This window comes from Podarcis vaucheri, assembly GCF_965113315.1.
Source record: "Podarcis vaucheri genome assembly, chromosome: 3".
NCBI lineage: Eukaryota > Metazoa > Chordata > Lepidosauria > Squamata > Lacertidae > Podarcis > Podarcis vaucheri.
In genome coordinates this window covers 120,562,547-120,582,599 of record NC_138761.1, presented here as the reverse complement: position 1 = coordinate 120,582,599, position 20,053 = coordinate 120,562,547, and the positions used below count along the sequence as shown (strand labels likewise).

General features: G+C 47.7%; 1 protein-coding gene across 3 annotated transcripts; it reads left to right on the top strand.

The window, feature by feature from the left end:
- The first annotated feature begins 684 nt into the window (after positions 1-684).
- On the top strand, positions 685-17,811 carry THSD1 (thrombospondin type 1 domain containing 1). Of its 3 annotated transcripts, XM_082216345.1 has the most exons (4): positions 685-819; positions 6,207-7,145; positions 13,303-13,467; positions 16,159-17,811. In XM_082216345.1, exons 1-4 carry the CDS (start codon positions 762-764, stop codon positions 17,559-17,561), a joined length of 2,565 nt encoding a protein of 854 aa, XP_082072471.1. In that variant the 5' UTR covers positions 685-761; the 3' UTR covers positions 17,562-17,811. The 3 variants fall into 3 exon arrangements, with proteins under 3 accessions (XP_082072471.1, XP_082072473.1, XP_082072472.1); XM_082216347.1 differs by lacking the exon at positions 13,303-13,467 and having other exon boundaries at positions 6,207-6,878; XM_082216346.1 differs by lacking the exon at positions 13,303-13,467.
- Positions 17,812-20,053: the final 2,242 nt, after the last annotated feature.

The following is a 20,053-nucleotide window of genomic DNA, read 5'->3' as shown; positions in this document are numbered from 1 at the left end:
GACACCCATGAGTTGCATGTGGCAAGCCTATGCATGTTGACTTGAAAGGAAGCCCTGCTGTGTTCAGTGAGTCTGGTTTCCATGCGTAGGATTGCAGCCTCAGGTCCAGAAATACAGAGCTGTATCAACCACCCAGACATCTATGCAATATTGTGCCCTCTTTAAAAACAATCAGTCTGGCTATTTGCTCTTGCACCAATGGAAGTAGCAGGCTATCGGTATAATAGATACCGTCTGGGCAGCATTCATGCGCAGGATTATGTGTCTTTACGATGTGTCAGTTGCCTCATACAACCAATTTAAATTGGTTTCTCAGCTGCTAAAACGTTAGAGTTACTTCTCTGCTTCCACAGATAGGAGCATAGAAAAGTCCAGCTTCTATGTGACAAGAGTCTCTCTTCCTGATTGCCTGTTTGTGTGAAGTCATTCTAGGCTGCTAAAAGCGGCAACTCTGTGTGTAAATCCATGTTAGCACGTTTATAATCCAAGTACTGTACTTAAACTTGAGATACCATCTATTATTGTAACTCGGTGAAGTCAAGAGCATGGTGAAATGGCTGTTGCGTGTCTCCAATGAGCAGAAGAAAACACGTTTGTCAAAATAAATTTCAGAGTGTTGCTCTTCGAGGCAAATCTTAAAAGGCTGTTCAGAAAAATCCTCTGGTTTTTGTTTTTTTACTGTAGTTGCAAAGACAGAACAGACATTGGACCTGGAACAGGGACATGAGGAATAAAAGGAACAGGGAGCCCTTCTGATCAGAATGAAACAGATGTTGAAAGATTTTTCAAATCTACTGCTAGTCGTGTTCTGTGATTATGGTGAGTATTTGATGTAAGCCGTTGGAGACAATTGACTATGGTTATTTTGGAATCTCTTATAAATGGGTGGTTTGGTGTGAAAAGAAGAAGAAAGAAAGAAATGGAAATAAAGTGTAATAATTACGTATCTGTTTGCACCTGTAAATAATACTATGCACAGCTTTCTAAAGTTTCTTAGAAAAAGATGGAAAGGACTATAGCTGTGTTTCTCTCTCTCTCTTTTTTTATTCAAAGTTATAACAAAACATATTATCCGAAAACATACCCTTATTTCCCCCCATTTTTCCTCCCCCCCCGAATCCAACCCCCCCCCCCAGTTTCAGTCTTTGGTTTCTCCAATAATGCTATTTTCTGCATGTTACAAAGTTGTATAGATCCTCAAACTGTTTAGCTGATTATTATCAGTAAAAAAATTGTGAATGTTTATTCAATATAGCTGTGTTTTTCTGCAGCAGTATTGCTGGAAAGTCAGATCTTGCTCCAGCCAACCCTTTATTTCACGGGTGGGAAACCTCTAGTCTTTGGACCGGTCCCCCCAAACCTCGTCCATCAGCTGACATCAGTCACCATCTTTTTTCCAAGTTCTAACACACCTTCCCTTCCTTCCCCCCTTCATAGTAGAAGCTGTTCCTTTTCTTTTCAGTGACTGAAGATTCTCACACGACCTTCCTTTTCTCCAAGCTAAGCATTTCCAGACCATAGCTCCTTCAACCTTTCCCCCTCTAATTTTGTTTTGCGCAGTTTTTTAAAAATGTACCCAAAATAGAGTACACCAGAGACGGCATTAAGAGGTATTGCTGAGAAATACACATTACGTGGCTGGAAATAATGTACTGATGCTTATTTATAGCATTTCTGATGCACTCTTCAGCTGGAAAAGGCTCCCAGAGCAGCTTGCGGATATCAGTAATAACTGCCCCACTCCTCAGGCTTACATTCTGAAAGGCATGACACTAAAGGGGAGAAAGGATTGGGGGGCGGGACCCAAACTCTGGCACTCGTTATTAGTTACACATTTGTTTAAAGGTAAAGGGACCCCTGGCCATTAGGTCCAGTCGTGACCGACTCTGGGGTTGCGGCGCTCATCTCACTTTACTGGCCGAGGGAGCCGGCGTACAGCTTCTGGGTCATGTGGCCAGCAGGACTAAGCCGCTTCTGGCGAACCAGAGCAGCGCACGGAAACGCCATTTACCTTCCCGCCGGAGCGGCACCTATTTATCTACTTGCACTGGTGTGCTTTCGAACTGCTAGGTTGGCAGGAGCTGGGACCGCACAACGGGAGCTCACCCCGTCGCGGGGATTCGAACAACCAACCTTCTGATCGGCAAGTCCTAGGCTCTGTGGTTTAACCCACAGCGCCACCCGTGTCCCTACACATTTGTTTAGCTCCCAGCGATTGAAATACCTTCTCAGAACTGGCTGCCGTGCAGCTGGATGCTGGCTTTTTGGGGTGGGGCTTTGCCCTTCTGGGACCCAGCCAGGGACTGCATGAAAATCAGCTCTTGGGTGTTCAAGTAACACCACAGTCCCTAGAGTTGATGGGTCTGCTGCAGTTTGATGCTTATCGTTCAAGAATTAGCCCTCTGCCCCAATCTTCCTAGAATTTGCCATGATGGACAGGTGAGGTCCCCAGGCTTCATTCAGGAAGCTTACTGGAATTCGTTGGCATCTTCTAATCGCTGCCACAGCAGGGAAGACTCAGAGGTCACCCTGGTGACCACCCACTAGCAGGGGTGGAACTACTACGAAACTAATGCAGTTTAAGTTTCAGGGCCCGTAAGCCTGGAGGGTCAACAGAAGCAGCTTTAGTCCACACCGCAAATTAACAAAACAGGTACCGTATTTTTCGCCCCATAAGACGCACTTTTTCCCCTCCAAAAATGAAGGGGAAATGTGGGTGCGTCTTATGGGGCGAATGCAGGCTTTCGCTGAAGCCTAGAGAGCGAGGGGGGTCGGTGCGCACCGACCCCTCTCGCTCTCCAGGCTTCAGGAAGCTCTGCGCAACCCTCGGGAGACCGGCTCCGAGGGTTGCGCAGAGCTGCCTGCAGTCCCGGGATCAGCGCAGCTCTGCGCTGCCATCCGGAGCGGGGCGCTAAGCTCCGCCCCGCTCCCGGTGGCCACTAAGCTCCGCCCCGCTCCCGGTGGCCGCGCAGAGCTGCCTGCGGTCCTGGGACCAGCGCAGCTCTGCGCCGCCATCCGGAGCGGGGCGCTAAGCTCCGCCCCGCTCCCGGTGGCCACTAAGCTCCGCCCCGCTCCCGGTGGCCGCGCAGAGCTGCCTGCGGTCCTGGGACCAGCGCAGCTCTGCGCCGCCATCCGGAGCGGGGCGCTAAGTCCCGCCCCACTCCGGATGGCAGTGCAGAGCTGCCTGCCATCCCGGGATCAGCACAGCTCTGCCCCTCGCCAGCCCCACAAGCTCGGGGGACAGCGGGGAGGCAGAGCGTGCCTTCCCACTGTTCCCCGACCTGGTTCTTCCAGCCCCGCACCTGGGGGGGGGGAAATAATTTTTTTTCCTTTATTTCCCCCCCAAAAAAACTAGGTGCATCCTATGGGCCGGAGCGTCTTATGGGGCGCAAAATACGGTATTTGAAGCAACTCAACCCTCAGCGATTAATCAAATGTTTGTTGCAGATCCCAGTTCCTGCTTTCACATTTGCTATATGAGCATGTGAGAGCAGGCAAATAGCCAGATTACGGCGCTGATGTGTAAATCAGCATGAATTCCCTGCTCTGCCCCTCCAGCAAAGGAATATATGTATCTGGACACACACACACACCCCGCCAGAATCAAGCCAGCTGCAAAAGCTCAGATTTGACCTATTGGACTTCTATGCATGTTGAACTGGATAGATCTCTGTGAGACGCCACAGGGAATAGATAATAGAGGGTCCTGCCTTGTGGGAGGCCAAAGCCTTCGCTTCTGGCTTTTGTCGGTTTTAATTTTCGCGTCTAAATCCCTTCTCTTTTTCTCTGTGATGCGACGGCTAAATGAAATATCCATAAGCTCTGTCACAAAAGAAGCCTTCAAAAAGAGCGCTGCAGCATATTATTCTGTTTTTTCAACTTGGGTGGTATTTTCTAGAATTCCGCTTCAGAGACCACCACCCCCTTTCATTTTTATCTTAACTAATATGCAATGTAAATGAAACATTAGTGGGTCAAGGTGAAGGCAGGAATGGCAATGGCTTGCAGAGCTCAAAGGCGGTGGTGGGTGGGGAAATTGCTCACCAAGCATTCTTCTCTTCCTGCGCCGTTGGTTAAATAGTTTGGAAGGAAGTAGACAGGTGAGCTCATCACCCACAGACTTCAGGGTCCTTTATTACAGTGAAGGTGCTCCAGGTTCCTCAGGCCTTTCCAGCTTTCCAAATCCATAGCTGTCAACTTACAGATTTGAAAATATGGGACCAGCAGCCTTGAAAATAAGGGACCAGCAGCCAAAATAAGGGACCTGCAGCCTCACCTGCTCCAGGCACTCCAGTCTTCCTGTCCTCCTGCAGTCTGGTCAAACTCATGCTGGTAGCTTCGAGAACACTGTCCAACCAACTTTGTAACCAGAGGTTCAACTGAATAGAATCTGAATCACATGTACCACAAGGCCTATGCAGCCTCAACTTAAGATGGCTCCCCGGCCTGGCTTTGCACTGCAAAGTTTGCAGCAGCATGTGCAACAAAATGGCGTCCAGCATTCAAAAAACCCCTCAGCTTGCATTAACTAGCCACACACAAGGCACGCAAGCTCCACCCCCCAGTCGTTCTTAGACTTCTTATTGGGTGAGCAACACAGCCAAGCAACACAGTTGGAGTCTCCCTCCTCCTTGGCCGGCAGGGAGGGAGGGAGAGGAGCTGCTTCCTTTGAAATTTAAGGGACATCATTTAAGGAACATTTAAGGGACATCCATCAATAAGGGACAGCAGCGGGACATGGCGCTGGAATAAGGGACTGTCCCTTCAAATAAGGAACACTTGACAGCCATCTCCAAATGGTATTACGTTTTAAGACTTTTGAATACTAAGGGCTGTTTTTGTGTTAGAGGTCAACTCTGTTCTCTTGTAACTTTCTTTCATATCCATGTTCCTGTTGTTTAGTCATTTAGTCGTGTCCGACTCTTTGTGACCCCATGGACCAGAGCACGCCAGGCACTCTTGTCTTCCACTGCCTCCCACAGTTTGGTCAAACTCATGCTGGTAGCTTCGAGAACACTATCCAACCATCTCGTCCTCCGTCATCCCCTTCTCCTTGTGCCCTCCATCTTTCCCAACATCAGGGTCTTTTCCAGGGAGTCTTCTCTTCTCATGAGGTGGCCAAAGTATTGGAGCCTCAGCTTCAGGATCTGTCCTTCCAGTGAGCACTGAGGGCTGATTTCTTTAAGAATGGATAGGTTTGATCTTCTTGCAGTCCATGGGACTCTCAAGAGTCTCCTCCAGCACCAGAATTCAAAAGCATCAATTCTTTGGCGATCAGCCTTCTTTATGGTCCAGCTCTCACTTCCATACATCACTACTGGGAAAACCATAGCTTTTACTATACAGACCTTTGTTGGCAAGGTGATGTCTCTGCTTTTTAAGATGCTGTCTAGTTTTGTCATTGCTTTTCTCCCAAGAAGCAGGCGTCTTTAAATTTCGTGGTTGCTGTCACCATCATATCCATGTTAGGGAATATTAAAGGGAAATACTGCGGGGGTGGAGATGTGGGATAATTCGTAAGGTTTGTGGGAGGAGCAAAATATTTGAAAAATGTTAACAGTATATTTTCTCCACTAAAATACTGGGGTGAGTTCATAGGGGAAATGCTGGAAAGGGTTAAATTTTGCTGATAGGGATAAATGAACACCTCCCATTCATGGCCAACATGTCAGGCTGAACTGTACAGTTGACCATAAGATACTAAGGGGTTCAGAAAGTGTTACTGCATTTCTAAACCACTGATTGAATAAAATCTCGTTTTCTCCCTGTTCTCTCACACATTTCCCTTTATTAATACTTCACAAAATTGCATGTAAGCAAATTTGGATGCATTGTCTAGAAGTTTGATATTGTTTTAAAAGTTTGCATATCTATGTGGAAGTCTTCTGAGATAGGCATTGAGATCAAAAGCATGCAGAGTCATTTCTGCTGTGGATTCGGTAGTACTGTAACCTGGAGCCATGCATGTAATGAATTGGGCAAATTTAGGCTTCTAAAGCCCGTTATAACCAGCTGCATCTGCTTGTTGCTGAGTAACTGACCACCAGGAGGTTGAAACTGAGTATGTTTTTGAGAGCTGCTTCTTAGTGCAGAGTGTGAAGGTTACATTGGATTTCCTCAAAAAAAACCCAAAACCTCTTAAATCTGCCTATCTCCTCCCCTTCTTTCTGTTCAACTATTGACCTTGTCAAATACTTTCTTTTCAGTTCTTGGAGCAGTGGAGTTTCTCCTCTTGGAGCAAGCAACTCACGTAGCCTTGAGCAATGGTACTGTGTCGGTTAGCTTCCAGAATTATTATGACAGCAACGTGACCTTGAAAAATGGTTCCATCCTGCTCATAGATGCCAGCACCAATCAAACTGTCACCAGAAAACAGCTCCTTCAAAACCAGGACCAAGATATTGTTGTCTTTGAGTGCTTCCATTTTAAGAGTGCCGGGAACTACTGGTTCAAAATGGCTCCTGAGAACCAGTGGAACGGAGAGAAGACCCCACTGAGTGTTGTCTGGCCTGTATTCCACTTTGATTTGAGGAGGACTTCTGAAGCGGTGGAGTCTTCCCTTCAGCTCAGGCTGTTTACCGACGAATATTTGTGTCCGGTGAATAAGACGGTGGTTTCTCTGGATGTTATACTGACCAGCCGCTTCTATGAACTAGGAAAACAGATCTCGAATGAGACTGCGGGACTGAGAACTAGCAAAGAGCTTTCTCTCGCCAAGTCCCAGTGGGTGACGCTTGACTGTCGCTTGGTTGGCCAAGAAGCCTACATGACTGTATTCCTGAAATCAGCAGAGACCAAGTCAGTCATTGCTTCGGAAGGGCCTATTGATCTCGTGCGCAGATTTGGGTACAAGCTGGTCGTGACAGGAGAAGTGACATGTGAGTCTTCGGTTGTGGTTTCTGTCATTCCTCCTCCCTGCACTTCTGCTGGTGGTAACGTTGCTGTGTTCAAAGACCTTGGGCCTTCTGGTCAGAGGGCGTTAAGGCTGCCGGAGAGTGTCACGAATCCAAAGGACGGCCAGATAGAATTCAACTGCACATTGTTCGACGAGGGCGCAAACAAATACTGCTTTGAATTTAGCCTTTTGCACAGAGACAATGCCCCACCGAGAGCGAGGGAATGTGCGCTAATCCAAAGGAATGTTGGTCTGTATTACCTTTTGAGAAAGGCTTCATTTGAAAACCTAAAGGATTATGAGATGTCTTTGTGATTGCATGCTGTGCATCTGTGCCTCGTAGAGCCTGGAATATGATTGCATTTGCAGCGTGAGCCACCCCCCCATGCAGAGCTGTGAGCACAGGATAGGACCCCCATAAAACACGATGATAAAGCCCTTTCACTGCCCCTTAACTAGGCGAGCAGCAGGGAGACCAGACAAAGGCTGGCAAGTGACAAGGATGGGAGGCGATGACGGGGAAGAGGTTTGTAATACCTTATGGGAAACCCCTCTTGTAGTGGAGAGGGGTTGGTTTAATCTCAGCTTTTTGCTCGTTTTCTAAAATGCCATGTCTCATTCTGATAGGTAAAGGTAAAGGTACCCCTGCCCGAACGGGCCAGTCTTGACAGACTCTGGGGTTTGTGCGCCCATCTCACATCTATAGGCCGGGGGCCAGCGCTGTCCGGAGACACTTCCGGGTCACGTGGCCAGCGTGACAAAGCTGCATCTGGCGAGCCAGTGCAGCACACGGAACGCCGTTTACCTTCCCGCTGGTAAGCGGTACCTATTTATCTACTTGCACCCGGGGGTGCTTTCGAACTGCTAGGTTGGCAGGCGCTGGGACCGAACAACGGGAGCGCACCCCGCCGCGGGGATTCGAACCGCCGACCTTACGATCGGCAAGCCCTAGGCGCTGAGGCTTTTACCCACAGCGCCACCTGCGTCCCGTCCTCATTCTGATAAGAATAAGAATTTTATTATTTATACCCCGCCCATCTGGCTGGGTTTCCCCAGCCACTCTGAGCGGCTTACAACATATCTAAAAACATAATAAAAACATAAATCCTTAAAAACTTCCCTAAACTGCGCTGCCTTCAGATGTCTTCTAAAAGTCAGATAGTTGTTTGTTTCCTTGACACCTGATGGAGGGCCGTGTTCCAATGGGAGGGCGCCACAACCAAGAAGGCCCTCTCCCTGCTTTGCCAAAAGGGATTCTAGATCGCCTCGGGCAAGCCACTGTGAGCATCAGCTCAGAAAGGCAGTCCCCAAACCTTAGAGAAAAGGGCTTGGCGGAAAGGTGTAACTTAGTGGTAGAGCATCGCTGGTCACATACAGAAGGTCCCAGGTTCAATCTCTGGCATCTCCAGGGTAGGGCTGCGAAAGACTCCATAGCTCAGGCGCTGATAACGCCAAGGTTGCAGGTTCGAATCCCGTTTAGAGACAGCTGGATATTCTTGCACTGCAGGGGGTTGGACTAGATGATTCCAACTCTGTCATTCTGTGATTACCTTCTTAGAGCTGCTGCTGGACGATGTGAACAATATTGAGCTCTACAGACCAGTGGCCTGACTGTGTACAGCAGCTTCCTCTGTTCCAATGTCAGAAGACTCCTTGGTGCGTGCTCACAGTGTGTTTGGAGACATGCACCTCCCCTTTACAATTTATAGCAGCAAGCCACAAGTAGGGCACTTGCAGTGTAAAGTCTGAAGCCCGTCTGGTTCTCAGCTTAGCTCGCCCTGCAGAGTTCTTGGGAGGAAATGAACTCCAAGGCTCTTTGCATCTAATAACGTGTAACCCAGGCGATTGGTAATAAGGGGGCAGCTGTGAAGATGCTTGATCACATTTGCCTAAGGGAATGGGGGACCGCATTGCCTGTGCTCTTATTCCTCATGTAAAGGTAAAGGGACCCCTGACTGTTAGGTCCAGTCGCGGACGACTCTGGGGTTGCAGTGCTCATCTTGCTTTATTGGCCGAGGGAGCCGGCGTACAGCTTCCGGGTCATGTGGCCAGCATGACTAAGCCGCTTCTGGCAGAACCAGAGCAGCACACGGAAATGCCGCTTACCTTCCCGCCAGAGTGGTACCTATTTATCTACTTGGACGTGCTTTTGAACTGCTAGGTTGGCAGGAGCAGGGACAAAGCAACGGGAGCTCACCCCGTCGCGGGGATTTGAACCGCTGACCTTCTGATCGGCAAGTCCTAGGCTCTGTGGTTTAACCCACGGTGCTACCCACGTCCCTTATTCCACATGTACTGGGCACTATAAGATTAACTACAGAGCCCAAACGCAGGCTGTGGGGGGCACTGCTCTGCCTTGTTTCTATGCTTCAGTTGCTATCAATTCAGAGGTTGCACTTTGGGGAAAATGTCAGTTCCAACCAGCTGATTGAGTGTTAGCTGGGAAAGGTGTGGCTTGCTGCAGGCTTGTTCAAGCCTCCTTTCAGAAGGGCAGGGCAGTCTGCTGGCACAATTGCTCCAGAAACCATTCCTGACGCTGATTATGTTGCTGCCTGTTGCCTAATCTCTAGCTTCTCTTCCTTTTGAAAAAGGGCATGGCAAGATCCCTTGAAGCTTCAGGCACAGGACACATCACCACCGGGAGAATCCACCTAATTCATTAGCACTGGGTGCAGCCTGGGAGTGCCATCTTTTCATATTCATCTGTTCCCTGTGCTTCTTAGCAGCGTGGCATGCAGATTCCTTGCATTGCAGGGAGTTGGGCCAGATGACCCTCGTGGTCCCTTCCAACTCTACGATTCCATGGTAAAACAGGGATGAGGAATATGTGGTCCTCCCAGATGTCGGACTACAGTTCCCATCCCCGCCCCCCGACCATGCTGTCTGAGGCTGGGGAGAGCTGGAATCCAAAAACATCTGGAGCTTCACAGGTTCCTCAGTTGACACACACACACACCCCATTTTTAATCTCCATGTCAGAAAAAGATCCACCTGTTTATTTTCTCCTGTTCAAGTGAGGTCACCTTTTCCACACCTGTTTTCTCTTTGGTCCCATCAGCCACCTGCCTTCGGCTCTCATTTGCTGCTTAGCAAAATGAATGTGTCCTGGTGGGCGATGGGGCCATGAGTTGAGCAGGAAGAAGAAGCTGTAGGTACAGCTTTTCTTGAGCGGGGAAGGGGAGAAACAACAACAATAATAACCTATTATTTATACCCCGCCCATCTGGCTGGGCTTCCCCAACCAATCTGGGTGGCTTCCAACAAAATATTAAAATAAAGTAATGCATCAAACATTAAAAGCTTCCCTAAACAGGCTTTTCACTGGCCAGCATCTCAGACCTTTCAGTTGCACAACTAAGAAGGACTCTGTGTTACTGAGGAGCACAACAGGTGTGTTTAGGAGTCTACACTAACGTGTTCTGCTTGCATCCATCAGTCCCAGAGAATGGAGCCTGGTGACTGTGGTTCTTTTATTTGGGCCGTGAGGGGTTACCAGTGGCCCTCCAGATGTTGTTGGACCACAGTGCGCACCATACCTGACAATGGACCATGCTGCCTGGGATGTTGGAGGACAACAACTAGAGCACCACAGGTTCCCCATCCCTGATTCAGAGGCTCCATCTTGTCTGGGTGGAGTCATCTGCAGAGTCATGTGCAGGTGACCTCAACGCACCTGTGACCTCCATCTTTTTCTCCTCTGCATCTTTATTATGTAGCATCTTAGCACGGTGCTAATGTGGCACATGGGCCAAATGAAACTCAGTCCAGATGAGGCTGAAGCAGTGTTGACCCGCCGCTCTTTTGACCTAGAGACAGCATCTGACTTTGGGGCTGGTTCCCACACATACATACTCAAAATTTCTTAACGATGTGTGCAAGCTTAATGAGTGATTTGCCCTACCTGAGAAGTATTGTGTTTGAGTTGACATTGGGTGATAATAGTTTCTACCTGTGGTGTTGTGGTCTCATTTGCTTATGTAATTTAGGAACCAAGGGTTGTACAGTGGTACCTCAGGTAACATACGCTTCAGGTTACAGACTCTGCTAACTCAGAAATAGTGCTTCAGGTTAAGAACTTTGCTTCAGGATGAGAACAGAAATCATGCAGCAGCAGCAGCAGGAGGCCCCATTAGCTAAAGTGGTGCTTCAGGTTAAGAACAGTTTCAGGTTAAGAACGGACCTCCGGAACGAATTAAGTACTTAACCTGAGCTACCACTGTATTCAACAGTGATCTAAGCTGCTTGTTCCATAAGCGCAAGGATTTCTCTTGTGCAACAAAACGTTCTCCCCCTGATATCTCCCAACCCTCCAGCTCAGATTTGGGAACAGCTTTGGTGTACATGCAGAGGGGTCAGGGAAGATCCCATTGTACTAGCAGTAATCCTTGCACAGTTATTTAGTCAATATTGCTCTTAGAGATCTGCCTTACATCCAGTCTGTTCTGACTGGCAGTGGCTCACCAAGATCTCAGGAAGAGATCACTCTGCTGCTTGGTATTTTACTGCTAACATGAATTGCCAAGGATTGAACCTGGAATACACACAAAACTTAGGCTCAGCACTGAGCTATGGCCCACCCTTATGTATGTATGTACAGTGGTGCCTCGCAAGGCGAAAAGAATCGGTTCCGTGATTCTCTTCATCTAGCGGTTTTTTCGTCTTGCGAAGCAAGCCCATTGACGGATTAGCGCTATTAGCAGCTTTTAGCGGCTTATCGACTTATCGGATCAGCTGATAAGCGGCTTAGAAAAAGGGGGGAAGGAATAAAAAACCGCAGGAACTCGCACGACATTTTTGTCTTGCAAAGCAAGCCCATAGGAGATTCGTTTTGCGAAGCACCTCCAAAACGGAAAACTCTTTTGTCTAGCGAGTTTTCTGTTTTGCGAGGCATTCGTCTTGCGGGGCACCACTGTATGTATGTATGTATGTATTTGTTCATTTATTTTAAAGCATTTATATACCACTTAATATTTCTGAAATCTGCATGAAAAACATAAACAAGGGAATTCAAACAAAAATACAGCGTAAAACCTGTGAAGGAGTAGTACAAGGGCATATGGAAACAAGAATCCAGACAAATGAAAAGGGTCCGATGTTATGTGTTACAAGTGTTTATAGTCTATCCTCTTGCAAAACACCAGGGTAGTGTACAACAGCATAAAAAACATTTAAAAGCAATGCATATCAATCATTAAAATGACTGGCTAATTTAGGGACCTTTTAGACAACTGCATAGGCCTATGGGCGTAAAAAAGTCAACAAGAAATGGCTGAAAGCAAAAGGCGAGATGTGTTTTTACAAGACATCCGAAGCAACTGATGTTTGCAGCTTTATGTATGGCAGAGTTCAGAAGGGCATCCCATAATACAAACAGAACAGTGGCCAGCTTCCAGGTCACTGCTCTGCTGCTACTTAGATGTTGTCACTTGATGCTGTAGTCAGTAAGTGAAGAACTGAACTAGTCCTTGGATTGAAAGGCAAATTGCAACCGGAATGCTTCATTTCCCCACAAGGTGGAGACTTCTATCCAATTTAGACGTTCCCAGTGTCAGTCACGCCCTCACATCTTCAAGCCAGGACTATTGCGACACACGCTGGATACTGAAAACCATCTGCAGCTGGGGTCGAAGGCAAAAACTTACTTCCCCAGAGGGTTGGGCCACAATATGTTTGTTGCTCAGAGTGCCTGGTGCTTCATGAGCACTCTACTTTCTGAGAGGTATTGTGTTCAATAATAGTTCTGTTTATTGTGTTTTGGTCTCATTTGCTTATGAAAGGCAGGAACTTGCCAATACATGGCTGACTGCATCTGTCTTCCACACTGTGCGTAGGGTAGATGTCGGAAGAGGCATTGCTGTTACCCCTGGCAACCAGGCCTGTGATATTTGATAGGTGGAATGGTCAGCTCACCGCAAAGAGACACTTTCAGAAAAGGCCGCTCAGCCTGGAAAGTGTTGCCCTTCAGGTGACTACCCGTAGCTAGTTTGGGTACAGTGGCAATGGAGGACCTGTGTGGCCTTTCAGATGACTTCCATCAGCCCCTGCCAGCATGGCAAATTGGGCAGGCATGATGGGTGTTGTAGTCCAACAACATCTGAAAAGCCACAGGTTCTCCATCCCTGGTGTAAGGCTGCTATCTGCATCGTGGCGAATCACCCAGGTCCTTTGCTTTCGCCACCTCCTGCTGTATCCAGCACTCATTTTACAGTCCTGTTCGCGTGCGGGAGAACTTCCTCCCTGCAAGAGATTGAAAGGCTGGATCTGCCTGCTAATATCTCGTAACTGGATCAGCCTGTTAAGAGAAGGCTGAGGGTCAGATTTGAATGTACCCGTTTTCAAGGCTAGCAATTTTCTGTCTCTCTAATGGAATGTATCCCTCCAGTAATGCAGAGTTTGTGTATTCGCAGGATCCTGGGGACTTTGGCAGGCCTGGAGCCCCTGTAGTGTGACTTGTGGGGACGGCACCCGAGAGCGCTATCGAGAATGTCCTGCATCTTTCCCGTTCCCTATAAAGCAAGGCTGCGCTGGGAGACAGCAAGAAACGTCTCTCTGCTCCTTGGAGGAATGCTCTAGTACGTAGTCTTTATGTTGAGATTGGATTCTCACTCACAGTGAGTCTGGGGAAAGGGCAGGATAGCAATAAATAAGATGGCAATAATATTATTATTCTCCTCACCTCTTCGTGGCAGTGAATACAAGCTATGTCCATCCCAGTGTGTTTTGTGTGGGGACGATTGTCTTTGTGAAACCTCAGGACAGGCAGAAGTGAAGGAAAAAGACCCAAGGGTAGAGCTGAAATGTTTTATAGGCAGACACGCAACGTGAAGGTGTCATGTAAGAATGACATACACATCTGCAGAATGCCGATGCCTGAACTACTGTGGTTAAGTTTTCCGTGTCCAGAAAGGGCTGTAACTGCCTGTGGCGATCACACAGGGTCCCCGGACGTTTAACAGTCTATTGATCCCTGTGCCACCACTGTGCTCGCTTCCCCGCTGCCACCAACCCGTTACTCTCGGGTAAAACACTGAGTCCAGACAGTTGTTAAAAGTGAACCATATAAACAAGTTTATTTTATAAGCCTTAACAAGTTTATGGTTTCTCAGATAATATTCCTGCACTATCTTAACTTTGGTTTCTTTACCGGCCTATACCTTCCTAATACCTTCTGACTGATTATCTCAACTGTTTGACTGACGCCTCTTAACAAATTCTCTCCCTCTCTCTCATCAGATTAGCCCAACCCACAGACATATCTTCTCTGTCTCTTCTAACTCCAGACCATCTTCTCAACCACCCTAACTCTAACTGCCTACTTCTCCAAAACCCCTCTATGCTTAAACTTTATACACAATTAACTCCGCCCCTTGGGTTCCCATTGGTTAGTCCTTTTACAATTAGTTAACCCTTTCCTTATAAACCCAGTATGATGCCACACACCTAGGAGGGCAAACGTCACACTGCCATACTGGGTGCAGCTAGTAAAAGGTGTCTGTACCCATTGAGGCTCTCCTGCCCACCTAAGCAGTTCAAAAGCATGAAGTGCAAGTAGATAAATAGGTACCACTCCGGCAGGAAGGTAAACGGCGTTTCCGTGCGCTGCTCTGGTTCTGCCAGAAGCGGCTTAGTCATGCTGGCCACATGACCCGGAAGCTGTACGCTGGCTCCCTCGGCCAGTAAAGCGAGATGAGAGCCACATCCCCAGAGTCGTCCGCGACTGAACCTAATGGTCAGGGGTCCCTTTACCTATACCTTTACCCATTGAGGCTACCTGGGCCTCCAGCGATTTGGGCAAAGGGCAACCCCACCCAGAGCAGGCAGTTAACCCATTTCCTGAACACAGGAACCACTCACCCACAGCACTTCTGTCTTGCCAGGATTCAGGCTCCATCCCACCATTGTATCCAGGAACCAGGCTAAGGACTGCACAAACACCCTTGATTCAGATGTTATGGAGAAATAGAGTGGAGTGCCATCAGTATCCTGATGGTGCCTTGGCCCCAAACCCTGGCAGACTCTTGGCTCTCAAATTTCAGAGGCGCCTTGTGCAACACTAAAATTCATCCCCCATACCTCTCGCACGTTATTCTGTAGCATTGTTTTGGTGCTCCCTTCAATGGGGCATCCAGCACGACTGCCCTGGTCACACCACCCTAAAGCTACCTCTACCCCAAACTCTTAAGGACTGTGTCCAGCGGCTTCCTCAGATCAAAAGACAGAACATGAAGGTTCAAGGAACCTTTTTCCTAGGAATGTGATGAGCATTGCTATCTGTTCAGCAATATGCCAGTAAATCTTTATCTTCTGGGTGGGACTGCTTCATGTGTGTAGTTCTGTTTTTAGGGTTGCATTGAGGTGATGCATGTGGCGCTGTGGGTTAAACCACAGAGCCTAGGACTTGCTGATCAGAAGGTCGTCAGTTTGAATCCCCGCGACGGGGTGAGCTCCCGTTGCTCGGTCCCTGCTCCTGCCAACCTAGCAGTTTGAAAGCACGTCAAAGTGCAAGTAGATAAATAGTTACTGCTCCGGCGGGAAGGTAAACGGCGTTTCCGTGCGCTGCTCTGGTCCGCCAGAAGCGGCTTAGTCATGCTGGCCACATGACCCGGAAGCTGTACGCCGGCTCCCCCGGCCAATAAAGCGAGATGAGTGCCGCAACCCCAGAGTTGGCCACGACTGGACCGAATGGTCAGGGGTCCCTTTACCTTTATAAAGTGATGGCCAGGTTGCTATTTAAAGTATTGATTAAGGTCTGAAGTGCTTTTGTTGAACTTCGGCGTTGAAATTCATTTTTGTATGCTGCCCTGGATACTAACCAGTTAACGAGGGCAGTTAACAAACTGAGTGAACAAATAAATGAATAAAGTAGGCTAGGAGATGTAGGGTTTGGACAGAGTTTGGGCAGAGCTGAATCCAAGCAGTAGTAAGGGAGGAGGGTATCAAGGCTAGACATGAACTCAAGCTGCAGCAACCAAGATGATAGGCAACATCTCAGCCAATGAAAGTATGAGTATCGGATCATATAGATCCAATATCAAGGCATTTGTGATAAGAATATTGGATCTATATGTAGCATTTACAGGAGCCCTGGCCTGCCCTGCTGCAATTTGCTGCTCTAGAAGTGGCAGTCTTTTCAATTAGAGGCCCCGACTGACTCTTGGCAATGATGGAGAACAGTTTCTTGCCCTTTGTTTCATGGGTTTTGTATTTGGGGAAATACCTTGTAAATTGACATCTGTTCAGCAAAGTTACCTCTTTCATTTCAGGCACTAAACCTGTACCCATCACACCACTGTACCCTTCTGAAGACGGCCAGAAAGCCAGTAATAATCTAGTAACTGTCACTGGCATATCTTTGTGTTTATCCATCATCTTTGCTACTGTCCTGATCACCCTATGGAGGAAGCTTTGCAGGACCCAGAAGTGCAACTCCCCTGTGCGCTGCGACTCCACCCACTCGCCCAGCTTCCGGAAGAACTCCGACGAGGAGAACATCTGCCAGGATGAGAGACAGCAGCGAGAGAGCTTTTCTGAGGGGGAAGCTGCTTGTTCGCTTTCTGGAGAACCTCCAGACATGCCCTTGAGCTCCCGGAGAAGTCTTTATTTTGCTCCGGAAGGAGGAAGGGGAGGAGCTTCTGCTGGCGAAAGCTTTGAGTCCGCAGCTCAGAAAATAATCCCCCCCATTTTCAGCTACCGCCTTGCACAACAGCAGCTGAAGGAAATGAAGAAGAGAGGCCTCACCGAAACAACCAAGGTCTATCGCGTTTCTCAGAACCCTTTGACAGACACGGTGCTCGACAGCTCTGTGAGCACAGAGAACCAGGAGGCAGCAGCTGGAAGCAAGTTCCGAATCAAGTCTCCTTTTCTGGAGCAGCCCCCGGGCCACCCCATATCCTTAGGAGACAGGCACTGTTCTAGGGCGGATTTTACGCTGCCTCAGGCCAGTCCTACCTTGAGCCCTTGTCAGTCCCTCCTTAGGAGAGCTCATCCTAGATATCTCGAGAACCAAGGAGAGCCGTCGGAGAGGGTCTGCCCAAGAAGTTCGCAGTTCAGAAGAACATCCAGCTTTCACGAAACCAGAAAAGCCAAGCCGTTCCGGAAGAGAAGCATGTCCACCCTGACCCCGTGCCAGACCCACCTCTACCGCGGCAGAGCCAGAACGTGGAGTCGTGTCCCGGAAGGAGAGCACCGGCCTAAATCTAAAAGCACCAGTGAGAGCGTTGAAGAGTTTGAGCTGTATTATAGTACTCCTTTAACCACTGGATCAATGGCCTACGGAACACACAACCCCCATAAATGGGAGCCCCCAGGGAAGAAAATAGACTCGGTCACCGGACGCCAACCAGTGGCCCAGGCACTGTGCGTTGATAGATCAGAGCAGAAGAGAAACGTAAGAGGGCCTTCCCTGGGCCGCGTGGATGCTTGGAAGAACGAATCTGTTGTGGTGGCTCTCAAAGATAGGCACCAAAGAGGAGGTACTCTGAGCCCTACGCAGTACAGAAGGAGCAAGTGCCAGAGCTTCCCATCTGATCCTGAATACAACTTCTATGACAACACTTCTTTTGGTCTGGCTGAGTTGGAACAGCAAACTATTGATCTGCCTGGGTATTTTGCGTCCGATGAAGGTGGTGGATTAAATACCTTAAGCATTGACCATTTGGTGCTCTGAGTGCCTTGCCGCCATCTTGTAGCAAGACAGAACCTGTGGGCTGGTATGAATGGTGGCCAAAAATAAAACAAATGGGCTTTCTAAAAGCACCACCGGTCAAATTCCATCTCATAGTGGGGGGGGTGAGGCCCAGCTGTTGTTTCATTTTGCATTTCTGCCCCTGCTTCCTCAACCACTTCAGAGCAGCAAGCGGGAAGTGATGCCTTCACATGTATAAATAAGCTTCCACTAAATTATTCTGCACTGCAAAGCTCTGTGACTCAGTCATAGTTTGACTTCCGTGTTCAAAGTATCTCAGAGCCTTCTCGAAAACAAAACTTAGGCTCTGATTCTCCATGCTGCTTTTCCCTGACACAGCTGTTCACAGGACTGAGTTGTGAGAATACCAGTAGTCAGGGCTTTTTTCCAGTCGGATCTTGCCGGAACTTAGTTTCGGCACATGTCAGGTGGGTACCATTGCCATTCTAGGAAAATGAGGGAGGTGTTCGTGGTGAGTTCTGGCACCTCTTTTTCTAGAAAAATTGTGCTGTCAATAGCAGTTGACCCAGCCCCTTCTTCATGATTGCAGCAGCTACTGTCTTGTGAATCCATCCTCTCATTTGTCCACAGACCTTGTTAGTTGACTCGGAAGGTGTGGCGTTCGTACAGTCGTCTCACAGACTATTGATCTGTACACCACTAATCCGCTGCCACCAACCAGGTCTTCCCTGGTAAAATCACTTCAGTTTCAGTCAGGTTCTCAATTAATAAAGAAGAGTGTATTTTATTTCAGACACAAACCAACTTTTATGGCATTCCAAATGTTGTTGCTCTTTACTTTCTTAGTCTTATTTTCCTCTCTCTATCTCTTCTACCTCCCCACACTCAAGAACCCACTGCCCTGTCTATTACCAACCCACTAAAACCAACCAACTACCCACCAACAACTCCCAACGAACTCCTCCCAGAACTGGTTTTATAGTCCCATTGACTCCCCTGGGTCCTGACTGGGCAACCTTTTTAACTATTTCATCTCCAGCACTCTCTCATATGTTAATCGTCACAGAAGGGTCTATGCATGGCACTGGCAAGATGACATCCATGCATCATAGTATTCTGTAGCCCATCAGATGAGACCAATCTCTTTAGGAAGCTGCCAGTCAGTCCATAGATTCATCTAGTTTATCATTGCCTAGATCATCCCTCATCCTACCTAAGTTCCCATTACTACAAAACTTCTGGAGGGCATGAGCTTAGCAAGATCTGGTCCACACAAACCACGATATCATGGGTAGGCAGACTAAGGCTTGAGGGCCGGATCCAACCCAATCGCCTTCTAAATCTGGCCCGCGGATGGTCAGGAATCAGCATGTTTTTACATGAGTAGAATGTGTGCTTTTATTTAAAATGCCTCTCTAGGTTATTTGCGGGGCCTCCCTGGTGTTTTTACATGAGTAGAATGTGTGCTTTTATTTAGAATACATCTATGGGTTATTTGTGGAGCATAGGAATTCATTCATTCCCCCCCCCCAAATATAGTCCAGCCCCCCCACAAGGTCTGAGGGACGGTGGAACGGCCCCCTGCTGAAAAAGTTTTCTGACTATAACATGACTATATCATGGCAGCTATACCTGTCCGATAGGCTTTCAGATCTTGCAAGGTGCCTGTCATAATTTCCATGACTAATAACAACGTGATCTTCTGCTTCAGGGAATAATGGCCTTTAAAAACATGGTTCTCAGAAGGTGAATCGTTTCCATACCCAAAGAAGCTACCGCTCCATCAGTTCTACCCGGTTTACAATTTTGGGCTTGCTTTTGCACCTTCTGTCGTAATGACTGATTGTCTTATAAGTTTCTCCCTTCTGAGAGCCTTAAGAATATACACAGAAGCAAAAAGGTTTTAACGCTTTAATACAAATTTTAGACAAGGATGGAAATAAAGCAGCGTTTTATTTTTGTTGCATCGTATGCGATAGGCTGTCTTTTGTTGCAGTGACATCTTTCCACCTTCATTTCATCCAAAAATTTCTGCAAAGCAGTTAAAATAAAAAAATTCCTTCCAGTAGCACCTTAAAGACCAACTAAGTTAGTTCTTGGTATGAGCTTTGTGTGCATGCACACTTCTTCAGATACACTGTGATATTGCCCGTTGTGTGTGATATACATTCTGTGATATTGCCCGTTGTGTGTATCTGAAGAAGTGTGCATGCACACGAAAGCTCATACCAAGAACTAACTTAGTTGGTCTTTAAGGTGCTACTGGAAGGAATTTTTTTATTTTGACTATGGCAGACCAACACGGCTACCTATCTGTAACTGCAAAGCAGTTAATCACTTTCACATTTACTGGGAATTGTTTTCGCTGTGTCTTTGCATTTTAGCAGAAGCCCGAGACAGCTAGCCCCAAGACTATACTCGGCCCTCAGTGGCCTCATAGCCTTTTATTAGAATTGTAAAAGCACGTTTTCATTTACTCAATTTAAAAAAAAAGTATATGTGAAAATGTATAG